Raw genomic sequence first — 19,495 nt, forward strand, 5'->3', positions numbered from 1 at the left:
TGAGGTCTTTGTCTCGGTTGTTGCGCAGCATGGGCATGTGTAGGCGGGGGTTGGGGTTGGCACTGTGGCGGTTGCGGCTGCGCAGCGAGCTGAAGACCATGTTGCAGCCTTCAATGGTGCAACGGTGCTTGATCTTCAAGTGTACAGCATTATAGTGGATCTTCAGGGTGCCTTTGTCATAGAAGGTCTTTCCACAAGAGTTACAGCAGACGCGGCCCTTGCGGGAGGTGGCCCCCATGCGGCGCATGCGGTGCATTTTGGAGGAGAAGGAGGAGTGGGTTATGGCCTTGGACTGCTCATGCTTCACAAAGTGGTGGTGGACCTGGTGGTCGTTCATGCTGTGGGGCTGATGAGGTTGATTGTGAGTCTGCGGTGGAATCTGTGGTGGCTGCTGCTGCAGCGGCGTCTGCCCCTGTTGGCCCTGATGAGCTGAAGGAGTTGGTGAGATGGGCGACGCTCGGTTGCTTGGCTCCGACTTGGGCTCAATGTTGTTCATTGGCCCGATGGCCAAACGGCTTGGACTCTGGCCACTGCGAAAAGGTGAAAGGGACACTTCAGACTCACTAGTGTCTATCTGCTCACTCTGGTTAGGCAAGCTTGGCTCGCGGAGCCGCAGAGCAGACTGCTCCATCGGCAGTCCATTGGGAGGCAGGCCCAGCATGGGGGCAGATACCGGATTGATGTACTGGAAGGGTAGAAGGAAGGCCAGGCTGTTGGGGATGTTCTCGAAGTGGTGAATGCTGGAGGGGCTGCTGTTCTCCAGATGTGTCAGTAGCCCCGGGCTGCGGCTTCGATTGTTACTTTCAATGAATGTCCTGATCCCGGATTCTATCTTGGAGGAGGGAACCGTGACCGCCTGGCCTTCCTTCTCCTGAATGGCCATCAGCTCAACGATGGACTTGGTCTCGCCGAAGCGAAGGAACTGCTGCAGGGTGATGATCTCTTCTTCCCGGGACATGATGGTCCAGCGGTCCAGCACCTTGCCTGCAGTATCCTGGAGGCCCAAGAGAGGAGACAAGAGAGAAGACAAACACAAAAAACATCATTGATTGTGCATAAATCAGCGTGGTCAATAGGGAGGTAGGGAGGGGGGGGGGTTTCTGCTCATGAAATTCAGGGGGCCCTGGAGCGACAAATGAATAATAGAACTTTGTCAAAATACTCCCTCCCACTGTCCCACTGTTTTCCTATCTCTCTTCATCCACTTTTAGCTATTATTCAGCCATGCAAATGCAGTCATTAGCTACAAAGCGATGAGAACGGGTGAGAGATTAATCGAGTCTAAAGCAAACAAATTGAGACCACCAGGGTGGGGGCTATTAACGGGTCTCAGTGAAATTTCTACATTGTGGGGACGACGCTGTTGATCTACTTGCTGTGAGACTCTTTAACAAAAACAGCCCTCTAAAAGATGTGAACTCTTGCTGAGACTCCCTCTATACACGCACACAGTCCCCTCTAATATTTACATCCAGCGTCAGTCGTTAAGGGAAATAATAGGATAATTAACGTGAGCCACTAATTGCACCTCAGTTGGCAAGCATTTTTCTTAGTGTGCGTTTACATCTCAGAGGTAATGTAATCCTCAAGGGAGCAGCAAGGCAGGCTTACAATGTACTGTGTGAGGGAACAGTGTTGGACATTCAAATAAGAAAACTCATGTTTATTTAAGGTCGTCTTTGAAGACGCCTTCGAGGTGACACTGAGCTCGCTTTCCTCTCATTAAGCTGGCTGTGGAGCAGTATTTACCGTACTTTATGTTAATGAGGTTTACAGGATGCATATCTTCTGTCAGATTAAATATTAATGAAGCTGTACTTTGTCACCAGGGACTGTGTCAACTGAAAATGCATGTGCTTGCATTTCACCATGTCTGCCCATGAGGAGAGAGACGGAGTTGGGGCCAAGGATGTAATGAAGTGAATGTCAGGAGTAGATATTTTACATGAGCCATGGAGTTTCATAATCCTGGACTTTTGTAGACCCTGGGAAGCGTGGGAAACTAGTTTCCATCCTGAGAGGAACAGGATTGCTCCAATGGGAGACTTTTGGAGCATTATTCCAAAAGGAGCAGTTTCCTTGGCTAGTGTGTTTTTCTGGAGATGGTGCTATTAACCGCTGAAAAGTAAAACGCCCAGACTCCCTTGCAAAATGTGCGCATTGCCAAACACCAAGACATGGCAAGGAATTCTGGGAAAAGAATCTTGGCAAGGCCCGAATGCAAGATTTGCGGTTGAGCTCCTAACTTTGATGATGTACAGAATACTTGACCCAGTGCTTTTGTCACCTTGTATGAACCCAGTGTTCTCAACGACTTCAAGCAGTACTGATAACACAACTCTGGAATAAAATGGTTGCTTATGTAGCAGAGTAGCCCTGCCTGAAGACCAGAAGACTAATATCTCCCATGGCCAGAGGGGATTCCTTTTGGATGAGCAGCAGAGGTTTTGTTTCCCATATACGGGAGACCAGGGTTCAGGTAGTTACACAGCTATGGCTGTTGTATGAGATGGTCTGTGTATTTGTGTGAACGTGAGAGAGAGATAGATAGAACAAAGGGAGAGTGAAAGAAGTGAAGAGTGAAGAAAGAAAGAGAGAGAGACGAGGAAAGATTAGTCTAATGTGTTTAATACTACAGTTGACACAGGGTCCTGTGGGACCAGACGCGAGTAGTGACAATTATGGTAACATTTCATCCCTTGCCTGCTAGAACCAATAAAAGATAAATGGCATTTCTTGAGAGTGAAAATCTGTAGAAAACCAACATCACAAAGCACAAAGGGTCTGTATGGAGAAAACAGAAGATAAATTCTTAAAGAGAGAGAAGGGGAGATAGAATGGAAGAGATATCATACAGAGAGAGGAATAGTAAAGCACAAAAATCAGAAAAAGTGAAAGAGAGAGAGGAGGCAGGGGGTTGTTGAGTGGTTTCACATCACGCCCTCAGATATACTGGAGAAGCAGACCTTCTGAGACAAAACATCAATAGTCACTGGGGCATTTGTTGTTAAATATACATTAAAAAACATTTTACACTTTCATTCTGTGTGCGCTCCAGTGCGAGTCTTTGCCTCGAGGTATAACTTTAAATTTGAGGTCTGGGCACTATTATTTCGTACTGCACGGCCATTGGGGCATTTGTATACTTCCATTTGATTTAATTGAAACAAAAAAACAGAGGCAAATTAGAAAGCGAATACTTGAATAGTTTCAGTAAGAATATTTTTTTCAGTTCGCCAAATATAAAAAGAAAAAGAAAGAAAGACAATAAGCCCTTTTAAATAAAATGCATGCTAGTGTGAGCACGCTTGCCGGTCCACACTTCCTGTTATATGTCTGAAGCTGAACATCAATTACATTATTTATACAAGAAATTCTGAAATAATAATGAAGTGAAGTGACTTGCATTAAGTCTGTGCTCTATTCCAGTGCGAAGCACGGTCTATATTTTTGGTGCTTCTCCAGATATCAGTACGGTACGGTACAGGACGGCAAACATTTGCTAGTGTGCTGCCTGCTTTCCATGTCCATTAAACAATATACCTGTTAATGAAGTTGCAAAAAGAGAGTGGAAGAGAGAGAGGAGAGGAGAGAATCGAAAGAGGCTGAAAAGAGAAAGAAATATATGTGGAGCAACAATGTTGGCTCTGTTCAACGGCGGAAACAAAGTACATCCTTCACAGCTATACAGCTTGTAACATTAGAACTGCTTTGGGCTTATTCTGAATATATACAAAACACATCTACATCTCATTTATTTCATCTTCGTGACTTTTTGCTTGCACCGTCGTATTGCTCCGTCTGTTTGGACAGACCTGAGGCATAGCTCCTCCCAGTCAGCACGGTTAGTACCAAGACAAAAGGTCCAGTCCGGGTCAGTTGGTATTGGTGAAAAAATGGTGTCATGACATCCTGTACCATGCCGTTCAGGTGATGTGCAGAAGTGCCATTTGTGATATGCCAGGCTACCCCCCCCCCCCCACACGCACAGGCATGCATGTACGTGTGCACACACACACACACACACACACACACACACACACACACACACACACACACACACACACACACACACACACACACACACACACACACACACACACACACACACACAGACACACACACACACACACACACACACACACACACACACACACACACACACACACACACACATACACACAGTTCCCCACGGATAAAGGAACCAAATGTTGCTCATGCTCGTACATTAATCTGATCCTAGTCTACTCCTCCTTTGCTCTACTTCCCCACTCATTGTTCAATCAAAGAAGAAAGTCTGAATGCAATGGTGCGGCCTGTAATTTCTACCAAATGGAATCCGTTAGTGTTAGTGAGGGCCAGCCAGCTGTCAAGCTACAGGTCAGGAACTCTGCTGAGCAGAGTGTGTCTGAGAGGGGGGCTACACAAACACACCCCGTCCGCTGGTCCACCGACTTCTGGAGCCCAATCAACAGGGGCTTTAGGCCATGGCCTAGCTTGGAACACGGAGAGCAAGCAGAGAAACTCAAGCCTGCCTGCAGACGGAGACTGGAGCAAAGCATCACAGCGGGCTAGAGAAGGTTATGAGGGCAGACAAGCTTGGCTAACTGACTAAACTGATCCACAGATCTCGTACAGTAGTGGGAAAATTCATGTGCTTTTTATTTAAGTTTAGGAACTTCTCATTACATGGCCATTCCTTTAACCTCAGTGCTATATAACTGTGGTATGCAGCGCTGTAGTTCGCAATACCTTGTTTTATGGTAACTATCAAATTCCAGACCACAGGATTATATGGACAGAAATGGCTAAATGCTCCATAAACGGTAATAGATGATCAAAGTCTACAAATGTAGCAATTTCTTTTCACAGCATTAAGACTTAAGTGTTTTTAATACATACTGTATAATCAATCTTATTATCAAAGAGCCTAAACCAACGTATTAATTGAGAATTACACATCTCCACACAGTCTACAAAATCTATATGATGTATTTAAACGTGAAATCACTTATCAACACTACTTAAATGGTTCTCTCGCTCCATGATGAGAAACACATACCTGTGCGTGTGTGTGTGTGTGTGTGTGCGTGCGTGCGTGCGTGCGTGCGTGCGAGATATGTGAAGTCGAGATAATACAGTATATACTGTACAGTACAGAGTAAAATCCCCAGTGTTAATTTAACTCTTTAAAAGAGAAGGTATCAATTCCAAAATTGCAAAATGAACTCTTAAGGTCCTTACACACCGGGGCGATTTTTTCGTGCGAATAATGTGTTTTTTTTTAAAACCTTATAAAGTCAATGGCTCCGTACATGGAGCGAAAAAGCGAAAAAAGCGAAGCGAAAAAACGTCTTTTAATTATTCGGAACGAGTCCGAATTTTGCGTATATTCGCTATATTCGCCGGTATGTAAGGACCTTTATGGGTCTGAGTTACAAGTGTACAAATGAACACTGGGGAGTTTTACATTGTATAATATTATAAAGAGTGGGACAGTGAACATGGAAACAGAATATAGTTCATGTGCATGCCATGGGCCTGAGTGTGTACACAACACACCACTGCATATTTGCAGACAAACACAGGTCCCCGTAGCCCTCGCTGCTACTTCTTAGCCCACTCTGGCGCATTAGCCTGGCGACGTTGCCGGCAGAGTAACAAATATGCCATTAGAAGCACTTTTACAAGTAGGCACTCATCTTCCAATTAGCTTAATGTGCTCCCTTCCCCCACCCACACCCACACCCCCGTCCCTGGATTTTCCAGGCCTATATCTACCTCCTCATGCACACACGCACATTCCCTCCAGTAAAATCTCATTAAAACCCCACCCTCCCCCCCTTCGCTCTCACCCACCCCTGTGTGCTGCTATGACATATTAGTCTGTCATTATGCATCCCTGAGTCCTTTAAACAATTCGCCTAAACCTCTGTTTGCCAGGTTAATGACTATTAGCCAATAATTACAGTGGAGAGAGTGAGCAAGGGTGTCAGAGAGAGAGAGAGAGAGAGAGAGAGAGAGAGAGAGAGAGAGACACACAGAGAGACAGAGAGACAGAGAGAGAGAGAGAGAGAGAGAGAGACAGAGAGACAGAGAGACAGAGAGAGAGATGACAGGAAAACAACACTCTTCATTTGGAGGATGGTCTGTCTACTGGTATGTTTTACGGTATTCACTGCTTCTTTTGCATCGCTCTGAACCCAGGTGACGACCACATTATCCATACCACTAACACTAACGTTACCTCCTGCCTGCCGCAGAGCGCCATTTATATGTTTGTTGGACTTACTGCGGTAAAAATATTGTGGTGGTGTCGTGGTGGGTATGTGTGTGTGTGTGTGTGTGTGTGTGTGTGTGTGTGTGTGTGTGTGTGTGTGTGTGTGTGTGTGTGTGTGTGTGTGTGTGTGTGTGTGTGTGTGTGTGTGTTGTTACAGGGCGGGGGGTACCTGCCTTGTAAATTAACGCTGACAAGCAGGATGAGCAAATTATGAACCTTGTCATGGGCCAAGACACCACCACTGTCAGTTAAAACAAAGCAGCCAATTATGCAATTAGCCAGCCACGCTGCATTAACAACCCTCTATGTGTGTGTATGTGTGTGTGCACATGCGTATGTGTGTGTGCGCAAAGGCGCACATGTGTGTGTGTGTGTGTGTGTGTGTGTGTGTGTGTGTGTGTGTGTGTGTGTGTGTGTGCGTGCACGCACGCGCCTGTGTGTGTAACCATAGGGGCTTCTAGGGTGGTTTGCTTAAGGGATTAAGGGCTGTGCATACACAATATTTTCACTAATCATCACCTATCATACTCACTGACTGAGTGTATTTGGAAAGCAGTGCAGAAGAAAGGTGGTGTGCTTAGCACAGGCAAGCAAGGTTAATGTGAGCAATTAATATGAGAGGTCCAGGACCGTGTGTTGAATGGCAGATCCTTCATCTACAGAATGCTGAGCTACAGGTATGTAGTTATGTGCAGTGTTCAGTGTACGCACAGTACAGTCTTTATTTTATTGCTGTCCCTATACAGTAAATACCCTGACATTGCCAGACCAATTTACAAATGCGAATAGTCTGGAACATCTCAGATCCTTTTTTATTTCCAAGGGGCATTATCAACGGGCGCAGAACAAAAGACTCTGCAGTCTTTGCAATTGGATAGAGCTACAACCAATCAGAGCAACCAAAGTTGTGACATAATTGCTGAGCGACATGGACCATGGTTGGCTGGTGCTTGGTTTTTAGATCTTCCGTTTTCAAGCAGGAAAAATGGGGGCCCGGTCACAAACTTTCATATTACAGCTAAGAGCACACAGAAACATGTTTCTGAAAACATCTGAAGCAGGAAATAGGCAAGTAGCAGAATCTTGATTTGATCAGCACTGCCTAGCTTGACAGTTTGTTTGAGTTTCGTAAAACCTGGTGTGTTGCACTGAATGGACCTGTGGACTGTCAGTCATGGTATCAAACCTGTGCCATATTAGATAAACGGCTGTGATTGGCCCGACCTGGGCCAGGTCGGCTAGAGATCTGTCGGAGCGGGAGGGGGGCCAGGCGTATATGCCAGAGCAAATAAAAAGTGAGCTCACAGATTCGTCTGGTTCCCAGGCTAGTAAATATCAGTGTTTTCCTGCACCAGTGTCACCAAGACAAATTCCTGTCCAGCTGCTGTACTTGGCAAACACAGTGTCTCTGGCTCTGATTCTCCTGTCAAGTTTGCCGTGTGGTACACTAGCCTGAGGTGTTTACATGTTCATCTTGGCCTATAGACAAGCTGTATCAGCTTGCGTGGGATGACAGCTGCTTTGGATGCACCTTCACCTTAGGGCAGCTCAGTGTGACCGGCCAATCACGAGGCTGCATCACACTGCAATGAGGGGGGAATGGCTCTCACAGTGGCAAGACAAACCATGGGAACCGCATTGATCCACCAATCGCCTGGTGGTGAACGCGATCCCCTACCCAGGCCTCAGGGGAATCCCACATTGATCCCTGGGCCTGGCTCTCAGATACAGCTCCCAGAGAAAAGCATCTCTATCCCTGTGCTGCCACTTCAAGGGAGGTTAAGCAGAAGTTCCTTGTGATCTGAGAAGGTCTTGAACCTTTGGTGCTTCCTCTTCCATATTCCTTTCTCTCTGTCTCTCTCCTCCCATCTCCTGGCGGTATGAATAATGCAGGATGGCTAGTGGCGAGAGAGGGGGCACATGGGGTGGGGTGGGGTTGCGGGAGGATGGGGTTCAACACAAAGCCCATCGCCTGGAGCCATCACTTCAGAGGGCCCAGAGCTCCCATGGCCCTTTAGACCCCCACTCCCATTGGCTGGCTCCCCTGTGGCAGGTCATGGGTCATGTGTGAACAACCATCTCTCCACATCTTCTGCTGTGATGGACCGCGGGGGAGTTGATAAGCTACAGACGTGGGTGGAGGACATTGTAAGAAGCGCTGAGGTTAAAATTAGCGCCCTGTGATCATGGTAAATACTATGTTCTCGTGCTCGTACTTCAAAAGAAGCATCTACTTTTGGTTGTGACGCGTACTGTACATGGAGGTATTGTGTCCGCTTTAGAAGTTAGCTGTAGTGTCTCATCTGCAGTAGCCAGAGTTGTAATTCAGTGTTCAGTAAGTAAGTCAATATCTTCTGTACTTGTGCTTGTTACATTCAAAAGTTTACAATAGACACTATTATGTGACAGAACATGAAGCATCTGGATTTAAATGATTAGATCTATCCTCATGTCGCAAAGCATGGACCAGTCTCTAAATTTTGGCAGAGTTCGTAGTGCTGTAATTATACAACAACATATACGTCAGAGTACAACAGCCCTTGTATAGTGATGGCCAGGAGCCTCTAAATTCAGTAAAGAATGATAAAAGAAAGCTTTTTTCAGAGTCTGGCTGAAGAGAAAGGTCTCATCTGGAACCGCACAAGCCAGATTCAGTGAATCCTGTTTTCCATATAAAGCCAGTACTCCCTCTTAAAAAAAAAAGAAAAAAGGAAAAAAAGGGCAGACTTGGAAAACACAGGTGATTCAATAAAGTCCACACATGGCCCTCTGTGCTCCCTCATATTCCTTATTACAACATGGACCAGATCTATCTAGGCTTGATTCCTTCTCTGTTATTTAATTAACAACCGCGCAAAGGGGCCCTCATCTTGGTCAATATTATGCTCATCATCAGTGCCAGACAAGAGTGGTGATTGTGGAGGCTCTGGTGTGAGTGAATGCGATGAGGCCACAGGCCTATTTGACCAGGGCCAGACACCGCTGATCAACCAACTAGCCCACGAGATACCCCTGCCTTCACCTCTCAACCTGATTTAACTCAAGGCTTTGGTTAAAAATTCATGACCCTGTGTCAGTTGTTGCTACGGGCACACTAATCGACTGGAGGGTAGATTTATAGCAAGAGACTGCAAAGGTGTGTGTGTGTGTGGGGGGGGGGCAGAGGGGTTGTTATAGAGGGCTTTAACACAAAAGGGTGAGTCACAATCTGGCGCTCTCTAATGTCCAGGTGGCTCTTGGTAAACACTCTCCCTTCTTTTTTTTCTGCCATGTTCTTGTCTCTCTTTTTCTCTCTCTCTCTCTCTACCTGCTTTTCTGAAAAACAGCCCCGCCGCCGTGAATAAAGAAAAGTGTCTCATAACCTCCGGTTCACCCCCTCTCCCCTCTCTCTCCTTTTGTTTTAAATCTGTCCCACTGCATCTTTCAAAGAGGAAAGGACAGTCCTTTGGCCACAGCCCAGCAGAGGTGCAGATGTGGGGCGGCACATGGAAGCCATTTTGGGCCCCTGGTGGGTGCGCCGCCTCAGTGGAGCAAAGTCAAGCCTGCGGTCTGAGATCAGAACCTCCACACATGCACGCACGCACGAACACATGCGCTCGTGCGTGTGTGCGCGCGCACACACACACACACACACACACACACACACACACACACACGCACACATGCCCTCAGTGTGAGCACCGTGTGGACCCCTGGGGCCTGATCCATCGATTACACTGTCTCTTTTCACGAGCTGTCTGTGGTAACGTCAGCCTGGCCTTGCCCCGACCGTGCTAAAGGAACCGTAGCCGTGATGGTCAACGCAAAACAAGAACAGAACAAACTCAGCAGACTCAGTACGTGACCAAGGGGGACGCCTCAGAGAACCGGGGTGAAGGGGAGGGAGGTGGGAGGGCAGGAGGGGGAGGAGGAGGGGGAGAGAGCGATAGGAGCAGTGAAAGGGGTGGGGGGGGGGGGTGTCTGCCTGATGGTTCACATTAATTGAGGATGATTCGTGTGATCTGCTCTGGGTTTGGATGCGGCAGCCAGGGTCTAGTCGGGGGCCTGGGAGACAGATGTGGAGGCCGCTGTTGTGCTCTCCCTCCTCCAGGGCCAATGGAGAGCAGTGAGGCGGCTGAGAAATGGTCTGTCTGTCTGTCCAGCAGTGTGGGAGGGGAGGGGAGAGAGGGGGGAGGCATTGGTGTGACAACCTCCTTTTCTTCTTTGTTTCTATCACATCTCCTTTGTCTTGATTACTATTTTGGCTGGAGGCCGACGGCAGAAAAAAAAAAAAAGTGCATTAACATATGCTCACAATTTGCTCTTTGGCTACGTGGTTGCGTGTTTGTGTTGTGCACCCATGTATCTGTCGTTCCTGCGCTCCCTTTTCAGTGTAATACCGACCCCCAAACACACATCACCCCTAACACATAACACACAGTATCAGCCGAGACTCAGGAAATGTACTGGTCTTTGATGATTATATACTGCGCTGGTTCAAAATAAGTTAAGCTGGGATATGTGATATATTACCTTATTTTCAACCTTAAGGATATTTATGTATATTAAACGAGCCCATATGTAAACATAAATTATGTGACTCTAGTGTACAAATATATGTTGAAAAGCTACATTTGCAGCACCAAAGGTTATATGAATTCAGAGTGTTCTGAATCATTATCATCTACACAGAATAAAAAACCTATATATGTTGATGTTACATACATTAATATATATACTGTCCAAACGTCTGTAATATCTAGTAATTTTATTTAAATCTATTTTGGGGTTGAGGGTTAGGGGTGTCTGTCGCAGCCATTGCTGTCCTGTGCTCCTGTGTCATTTTCCTTCTACAGGAGAAAGAGGAAGGAGTGCGCAGGGAGGAAAGAGAATAAGCTAATGGACTCTTTACTTAATGTGATCAGAGCTATTATTGACATGCTGCCAGGAAGATGCAAGACCATTAACTCAACCATGCTTCTGCTCGTCCCTTCCGTGTCCACTTCTCTCCCTTTACCCCCTGCAGTATTTCACTGCCTCCCTGCCAGACTAAAACCAGGACGAGACATACCAACAGGGGGGAAAGCGGAGGGTTGCCCCAAAGGACATGGTATTGGTCAGCTTAACCAGGAATCCATGCAAAGCCAGGTGTATTAACAGTAATGTGCTACAGCACAGATCTATCTGGTTCTGGAAAATGTATTATGTATGTATAAAATGTATAACACCTGGATGTGATAGCATACAACTTCCAACTTTATGTTTAAATTGTTTTTAAATTTACAACATGTTTCTTTGCTTTTCGTTAAAGTTTTCTAAATGAAGACTACATTTGAAAGGAATACCAATTAGTAGGCTATTACGTTTGGACTTTGGCCATTCACCATGGTATGAAAGAAAAATCTTCTAACATCATGTACAAAAATATTTCTAGTGAAGCGAAATATCACTTTGAATAGTTCAAAAACAGGCCTTAGTTGGAATTACAATGGTGTGCTCTGGTTTTAAATGGCCTCCTTGGAATCAGTGCCTGGCATGAGAGTTGGCCCGTTCATCATAGCAGAGGTGGACTGCAGTGTAGCTGTGGTGTGATTTACACTGGCCCAAACTGCACCATGTGCCAGAGCACATCTATCTGTGGCGCAGGAACTCTGTGTGCGTGCGTGGCTGCGTGTGTGCATGGATGCGTGTACAGTAAGCGTAGGTGCATAATGTATATGCATGTGTGCAGTATGCGTACTATACAGTCTATGCATTCATACAGTACAGTCTTTGCATGTGTGTGTATATACTGTAGTATATATACATACATGTGCAGATGCCAGACACACAAAGGCATGTGTGTATGGGTTTGCGAATCAGTAACTACATGTACAGTACACAAGTGTGTGTGTGTGTGTGTGTGTGTGTGTGTGTGTGTGTGTGTGTGTGTGTGTGTGTGTGTGTGTGTGTGTGTGTGTGTGTGAGTGTGCGTGTGCGTGTGCGTGTGCGTGTGTGTGTGTGTGACGGCACAATGATGCCTGATTTATAGTTGATTGCACATCGCGTCGCGCGCCGGAAAGAGCCGATGTACCAGCTCACACCGCATTGTGCCTGCAACGCGTTGTGAGCTTGTAAATCTGCTATCTTGGGCGTGCGACCTGACACGGAACTAAGTATAAATCAGGCTTGGAGATCCGGCGCTCTGGGGTCTCTCGGGGCACAGCTCCAGGTCCCTGGGCCCTGTCTACTGTCATAAGCTCCAGAATGGTGATTACTTACTACCAAAATAAACATCATTACCATCTGCTGCACTGTAACCTATACACCAGCAAAAGCTGTGGACCATCAAGACACACACAGCCCAGAACAATAACACAAAAAATACATATCAGACCTGCACGCTGCATTTTTCATTCTGCCGTTTGAGTCCCCCCTGTCCGTGTGTGTGTGTGTGTGTGTGCGTGCGTGTGAGCATAATAACTCAGATGAATACCTCTCAATCTGGAAGCTTTAGATTGAAACCAAATTCGATTTCAAAAGGCAGAATAAAAGCGTGTGTAAAAAAAAAAGACAACAGACAAGTCCTGATATATTATCTGACAGGGCAGATAGTAAACCATGCAAGCTTTTACCAGGACGTGTGTGTGTGTGTGTGTGTGTGTGTGTGTGTGTGTGTGTGTGTGTGTGTGTGTGTGTGTGTGTGTGTGTGTGTGTGTGTGCGTGTGTGTGTGTGCACACTGTACGGGCATGTGCGTGTGTGCGTAAGAGAAATGCATGCGAAGAGGGTTCTGTGCATATGACTGTCTGCGTGTGATTGTGTGTGTCTGTATGATAGAGGGCTGGGAAAGTGTGTGTGTGTGTGTGTGTGTGTGTGTGTGTGTGTGTGTGTGTGTGTGTGTGTGTGTGTGTGTGTGTGTGTGTGTGTGTGTGTATGTGTGTGAGAGAGAGCGAGTGAGTCAAATGCATGGAGACAGAGCTGGGTTGATGGGGAACGGCCGGATTGCTCTCAGAGCCAGCAGATGTTTGATCCATCCGATGCACATCTGGTCCTCAACCCTTTTCTTTCACTCCGCTGGACCTCTCCTCCTTTTAGATGTTCATTGTTCCTGGTGGACCCGTAAGCCCTGCCTTTCGCCCCTCGTGGCCCACAAAATTCACTTTTCACCATCAGTCAACGCTACCCACTTAGAGTGACGCTTAACCTACAAGCTTTTTGTATTGAGTATTTATGGGTATGATTTGTGTGGGTTTTACTGGCCTAAGTGATATTTGTCGCGTGTATTTTCTTTAATGCCAAGTCTCACTCTCCCATAGCCGCAAACAGGTCCCACCCTGCAATACCAGCTTTAGCAAGTAATACCCCAGTAAGGAAATACGCATCCCAGTGGCGCTCGGCAGCAAAATGAAAGCTGTCGTTGGGCTGTAGTGGGGCCTGCGAGGGTCATACAGCGCACTTAACGACTTCATTGTTTCTTTTATTGTCGGGAGCGGAGAGGAAGGGAGGGAGGTGGACGCGCGGGGGAGGGGAGAGTGCGGATTCCTGCAGGATGGATGGCTGTGGGGACGACGTGACGAGAGGACTGTCAACCCCGTCGCTAACTCGCCATGGAACTTCCCTTGGTAAATGTCAACTCTGTGACCCTGGCCGCAGAGCCCCTGGGCAGGGCAGGGCTGAGAGGGGCGTGACCGCGGGGCTGATGGGAGGCCACACAATGACTGTGGCTGGCCCCTGGTGACATTGTGTGTGTGTGTGTGTGTGTGTGTGTGTGTGTGTGTGTGTGTGTGTGTGTGTGTGTGTGTGTGTGTGTGTGTGTGTGTGTGTGTGTGGAGAGGGAAGGCGGGTGGCGGGGGCGGCGGGGTGGCGTGGAAGGAAATGGCTGCTGTGTTTGTTCAGAGGGAGACGTGGGGCCACCTGGAGAACACGGTAACAGGACTGCCAGAGAAAAACATAACCTCAAGGGTGACAGTACTTGTGTGTGTACTGTACGTGTGTTATGCAGCAAGCTGTGTGTGTGTGTGTGTGTGTGTGTGTGTGTGTGTGTGTGTGTGTGTGTGTGTGTGTGTGTGTGTGTGCGTGTGCGTGTGCGTGCGCGTGTGCGTGTGCGTGTGTGTGTTCGTGTGCACGTACGTGCGAGTACATGCGTGCATGTGTGTGTGTGCACAGAACAGTATGTAGAGACAGAAAACTGTATGAATGAACTGTACTGTGTTTTACAACGAGCAGTGCAGACATAATACCTGTATAGACCTACTGTATGTGGTAATGCTATCTGCCATTGTTTGGGTCAGTCCCAGTCTGGCTCTAATGCTGTGCTGCTCCACTCTATCGATCTCTGTTGGCCCTGTGGTCAGCGGGGTTCCTGTCAGTAAACTCATTGAGCCGGGGCACCCTCTCCTCCCCTCCCCTGACCCCGCGTAGCACTACAAGCTAAACAGCCCTCACAGAAACTCAATACGGGGCCGGGCCCAGACTACTACTGGGGCCCCGAGAGTCCTGAGCATCTTCAGCTATAGCAGCCAGCCAGCCAACGTCTTTGTTCGCGGCTGTCCCGTGAGACTCGCACTAAGTCAATTTAGCGTTAGCATTGGAACCTGTTGCCAGGCACAGCTCAGCACGTGTTAGTGCTAATATGTCTCTATCTGTGTGAATTACAAGGCTGGGGGAGAGGGACCCAGATGCAATAAGTATGGATTAGCTAATGTCCAGGTTCTGTCTAGGTTGTTAGGTTATTAGGAAAGATGTAGTGTGTGTGTGTGTGTGTGTGTGTGTGTGTGTGTGTGTGTGTGTGTGTGTGTGTGTGTGTGTGTGTGTGCGTGTGCGTGTGCGTGTGCGTGTGCGTGTGCGTGTGCGTGTGCGTGTGCGTGTGCGGGCGCGGGCGCGCGCGTGTGTGTGTGGGTGTGTACGGGTGTGTGTGGGTGTGTGTGTGGGGGTGGGGGTGTGTGATAGGTGGGTGTGATAGTCACAGTAATGGCCTGGGATGGGTGTCTGGCTGTGGCTTGTTGTGCATGTGCATGTGTGTGCATGTCTGTGTGTAAGAGCTGTTTTCAAGGAGTGCTGGGAATTGAACTTCTTTGAACTTTGGTGTTTGGTGAGGAATTGGAGGGAGGAGGTGGGAGGGAGGGGGAAGGAGTGGTATCATTGAGAAAACGATTAGTGAAGAGGTAGAGATGGAAAGAGAGAAAGAGAGACTGTAAGAGATGTTAATGTATTTATCTGTCTATTGATCAACCTGGAGGGTTAGTGGGGCTCGGGTTAAAGGTCCTACAGCTTGTCTTGTCCTCTCTGCATACAGTATGTATACAAACTAACCAAAAATGTTTGTGTGCATGCGCGGGTGCATACGTTTGCGTGCATACATGTGTGCGCCAGCGCTTGTATCTGACGATTGATTAGTGTTGTGTCTGTCTGGTTTGGCCTCAGTGTAGGCCAATGCCCCTGACAGAAGGAGAGTGGGATGGGAGCAGGGCCTGGGCAGAGAACAAAGACAGAGAGGTGGAAGACGAGGTGAGTGTGTGGTCAAACGGGGGCGTAATTAGGCACCATGTTTTCCACTATCTCTATATATCGATCGGCCTAATTCACAATCACCATATCTTCCACAGCAACCCCCCACGGCCGCCCGGGTGCCTGGGTTGCCTTTAATAATGCATGCCGCATACATCTCTTTTGCACACAGCTAACCAATACCCATCTACATGTGCTGCATCTGTTCTCCAGCCAATGGAGGGGGAGAGTCAAGAATGTGTCACGGCCTGTTCTTTTAGTGCTTTGTAGACTTTAAGACATTCAGAAGTCTGTTTTTCGTGTCAGTATTGAAAACACATGTCGTCGGTTTGATGTCAGTGTTCTTGCGTGTCACCACACCGCAGACATAATTTATCACAGGGAATCCTGGGACTTGTCACAACTCATTCAGAATACTGATTCTATTAAATTATATGTGTGTGTGGGGAGATAGAACGCATGGAACAATGTTTTGTCAACTGGTTTGAAGCTGGGATCAGACTTTTGTATTGATCATAAAGCACTGAACCAATTATTAAAAAACAAAATATCTGTTCGTACAATGTAAAGTACAATGTAAAGCGACAATAGCCAACCTTGTAGATCTTTTTGAAACTTATTAAAAATATTCACACATTTTTGGACAAATTCTGCCTATAATGACATATCCAAAAAAGTTATGCCATGTTGATTAAAACAACATAAAACGTATTTCCTGTTGAAATGTCCTTGACAAAGGCACTGAATAACTACTTGCTCACTCATTGTAAGTTAGGTCACACTGGATAAGTGAGTCTGCCGAATACCTAAAATTAAAAAAAGTTAATTCCCCAAAAAATGCATTCCGAGTGAGTTCGGCCTCGACGTGGTGTGTCTCACTTGTAGCTGGATAAATGAAAATGAAATGTAAAATATTCGGCAGAGTTATTTGCTTTTTTACAAGGCTATGCAGAGAGAGGGGGGAAAAGGAAATTGATGTACAGGTGTCTGACTTTCATGGCCTGCCATGAAAGCATAGAAAATAAGGTATAATTGAAAGAAAGTGTGAGCAATTTGACACTTTTACAAGGTTGAAACTGAGGTCTGTTGACTCTGAAAACTTTGTGCCTATGCTACAAAATAAAAACTGTACCACACGCATAATTTGAGAAAAACACACACGTGCGTGTGCCCACTGCCCACACACACAAAAATACACTTAGACACACTGACAAATACGCACGCTCGCACGCCACGGCACGCATGCATGCACACACACACGTGCACACACAGGTTGTGTCTGGCCAGGCGTCATGACTGCCTTCGGACTGTGAGGAGGTGCCAGGTCCCCACAGCGTAAGAGAGGGCTAGTGTGCCATAGTGCAGCGCTGGGCCCTTCTCTGGGCTGCTTTGATGTGCGCGCGCACGCGCGTGTGTGTGTGCGTGTGCATGCGTGCGTGCGTGCACACACGCGCGTGGCCAGTGTGAGACAGCACAGGGAGTGTGTAATCCTGTGTCAAGCCTGTGGAAAAATACTGTGGTTCCTCAGACAGAGGGTTGGACTAGAGGCTCAGAGGAGCAGTCCGTGTGTCCACAGGTCCCTGCATATGGGACTGGCCACTGTAATGTGGAAAAATGTCACACATATATACACTGCATGGATACTGTACAGTATAAACGAACAAACAAACACACACTCCTCTCTGTGTTGATGTTGGGAGGGGATGCAGAGATACTGTAGTAATGGCCTCAGTGTCAATCATGCGCTCACACAGACACACATGGTGCCTGGTGTGGTATCTGGCTGATCCAGAGTCCAGAGTCAGTAGACCAAGTGTGTGAGGACAGGAGGAGAGGAGAGGAGAGGAGAGGAGCAGTGACTAAAGTGAAAAGTCATGCCAGGCTGCAGAGGGGCTGAGCCGGTCGTCCACTGGGAGAAGTGACTACATCTACAGCTGCACTCAAGTGCTCTTAAAGTCTCTCTGGTCTCTCCCTCCCTCCTTCTCTCTGTGTCCTTATACCCTCCTTCTCTCCACTTTATCCATGCCTCCCGGTTTCACCCCCCTACAGCCCTCCCTGTGTTCAGACCCATGTACAAATGGCTGTTTGCTGTACAACTCCCACAGCGTGTTTGTGTGTGTTAGTGCTTGACGCTAACAGCATGTAGAACAAAGAGAGTGAGAGAGAGAGAGAGCGAGAGAGAGAGAGAGTGGTCTCTTTTCTTTATTCACAAATGGCTCTCGGAAAACAAAAGGCACTTCCTGAATGGAGATGTCAGAGTGCTATTAAAGGTGATTTATACTTAGTCGTGCGCCGGTGTCACACACTGAAAGCAGTCGATCTACAAGCTCACAATGCAGCGCAGTGCGACATGTTGTGAACTTGTACATCCGCTATTTGCACAGTGCACGACACTGGTGTGCAACTAAGTATAAATGTGGCTTTAGAGGCTGAGCTGCACTGCAGCCACACTCCTCCCCTGTCAATAGCCCTTAATGCGCCAAGGAGCCCTGCACGCTCATTGTGTGTGTGTGTGTGTGTGTGTGTGTGTGTGTGTGTGTGTGTGTGTGTGTGTGTGTGTGTGTGTGTGTGTGTGTGTGTGTGTGTGTGTGTGTGTGTGTGTGTGTGTGTCACAGAGTGTCCCGTTCTAAAACTCAAGAGCGCTGTGCTCTGGGATCACTCAGAGTGCACACTGACTGCGCCGAGAGTAAAGCTGGACTGCCAGAGTGCCTGAACAATGATGGAGAAAGCATTGTGAAATGCGATGGTTGCAGCTTGTTTGGTACTCTAGACAGTGTTCAACAAACATATTCATGTAACAGAACCGGTATTAATCAGGTTCATTGGGTACATTAACAATCATTTGAATTAATTTTAAAAGATGAAAATGGCATTAGTTAATTCATGAGTATTAATAAATGAATACATGATATCAGAGTGATGTTAAAAACCAGAGTGCTCTGAAATCAGAGCAGGTTCTCATTCACCCATTATGAAAATGGTTTATTTTTCAAATACCCAGGAAGTGCAATTTTTAACTGCTGTAGCAATTCTATTATTTCTATACAATTTCTTTTTTATTATTTCACACGTTTCAACTGCAATAAGTTGCAATAAAAACTAGGTGACTGATGAGGAAGTTAAAAAAGAAAGGCGTTACATCAAAATGAACATCTCACACAGCTTTGGATGGCATGGGAGACCTAATTGTGTCATGTCGAGACTGAGCGAGAGTGTGGCTAAATCAAGAGGTGAGTATTAAAGGGATGACGGCTGTCGGTGTTAAAGGGATGATCATCAGCAGGGCTGCTAACTGTCACCTGCCAGGGGTTAACCCCGCGGGTGCCAACACTTCCCTAACACAGAACAAAACACAGGGAGACAAGCCTTTCATTCTGACACCTATACAGCAGCCCTCCTCTGTCAGCTGGCATAAGACTGTGCATGTGTGTGTGTGTGTGTGCGCGTGTGTGTGTGTGTGTGTGCCTGTGTGTGCCTATGTGTGTGCGTGCGTGCATGCGTGTCCATGTGCATGTCTGGTGTGTGCGGGCACAGATGTGATTGTCTGTCTTTGTGTATGTGGTGTGCATGTGGGCCTTTATGTGTGTTTATAGTCATGTGTGCATCAGAGACATATTTCCCCCCCTCTAATTAGCACGGGGGCGCCCTGGGGGCAATCAGAGTGGAGGTTAATGAGAGCGAGAGGGAGAGGGAGAGAGAGGTACGGCAGTGCAGTGTGTTACTGTGTGCAGAGCTGACACTCCATGTAC

General features: G+C 47.2%; 1 protein-coding gene across 3 annotated transcripts in view; it reads right to left on the reverse strand.

Moving 5' to 3' along the window:
• The window catches only part of bnc2 (basonuclin zinc finger protein 2), a 247,244-nt gene that overhangs the window by 18,670 nt on the left and 209,079 nt on the right, over window positions 1–19,495 (reverse strand). For all 3 annotated transcript variants that reach the window (XM_084044643.1, XM_084044644.1, XM_084044642.1), the window contains exon 5: window positions 1–994. This exon is cut by the window's left edge and continues 1,435 nt beyond it. In XM_084044643.1, the coding sequence (XP_083900769.1) occupies window positions 1–994 (994 nt within the window). The remainder of the gene's footprint in view (window positions 995–19,495) is intronic.

This window comes from Gymnoscopelus microlampas, assembly GCF_963454915.1.
Source record: "Gymnoscopelus microlampas genome assembly, chromosome: 2".
Taxonomy (NCBI): Eukaryota; Metazoa; Chordata; class Actinopteri; order Myctophiformes; family Myctophidae; genus Gymnoscopelus; species Gymnoscopelus microlampas.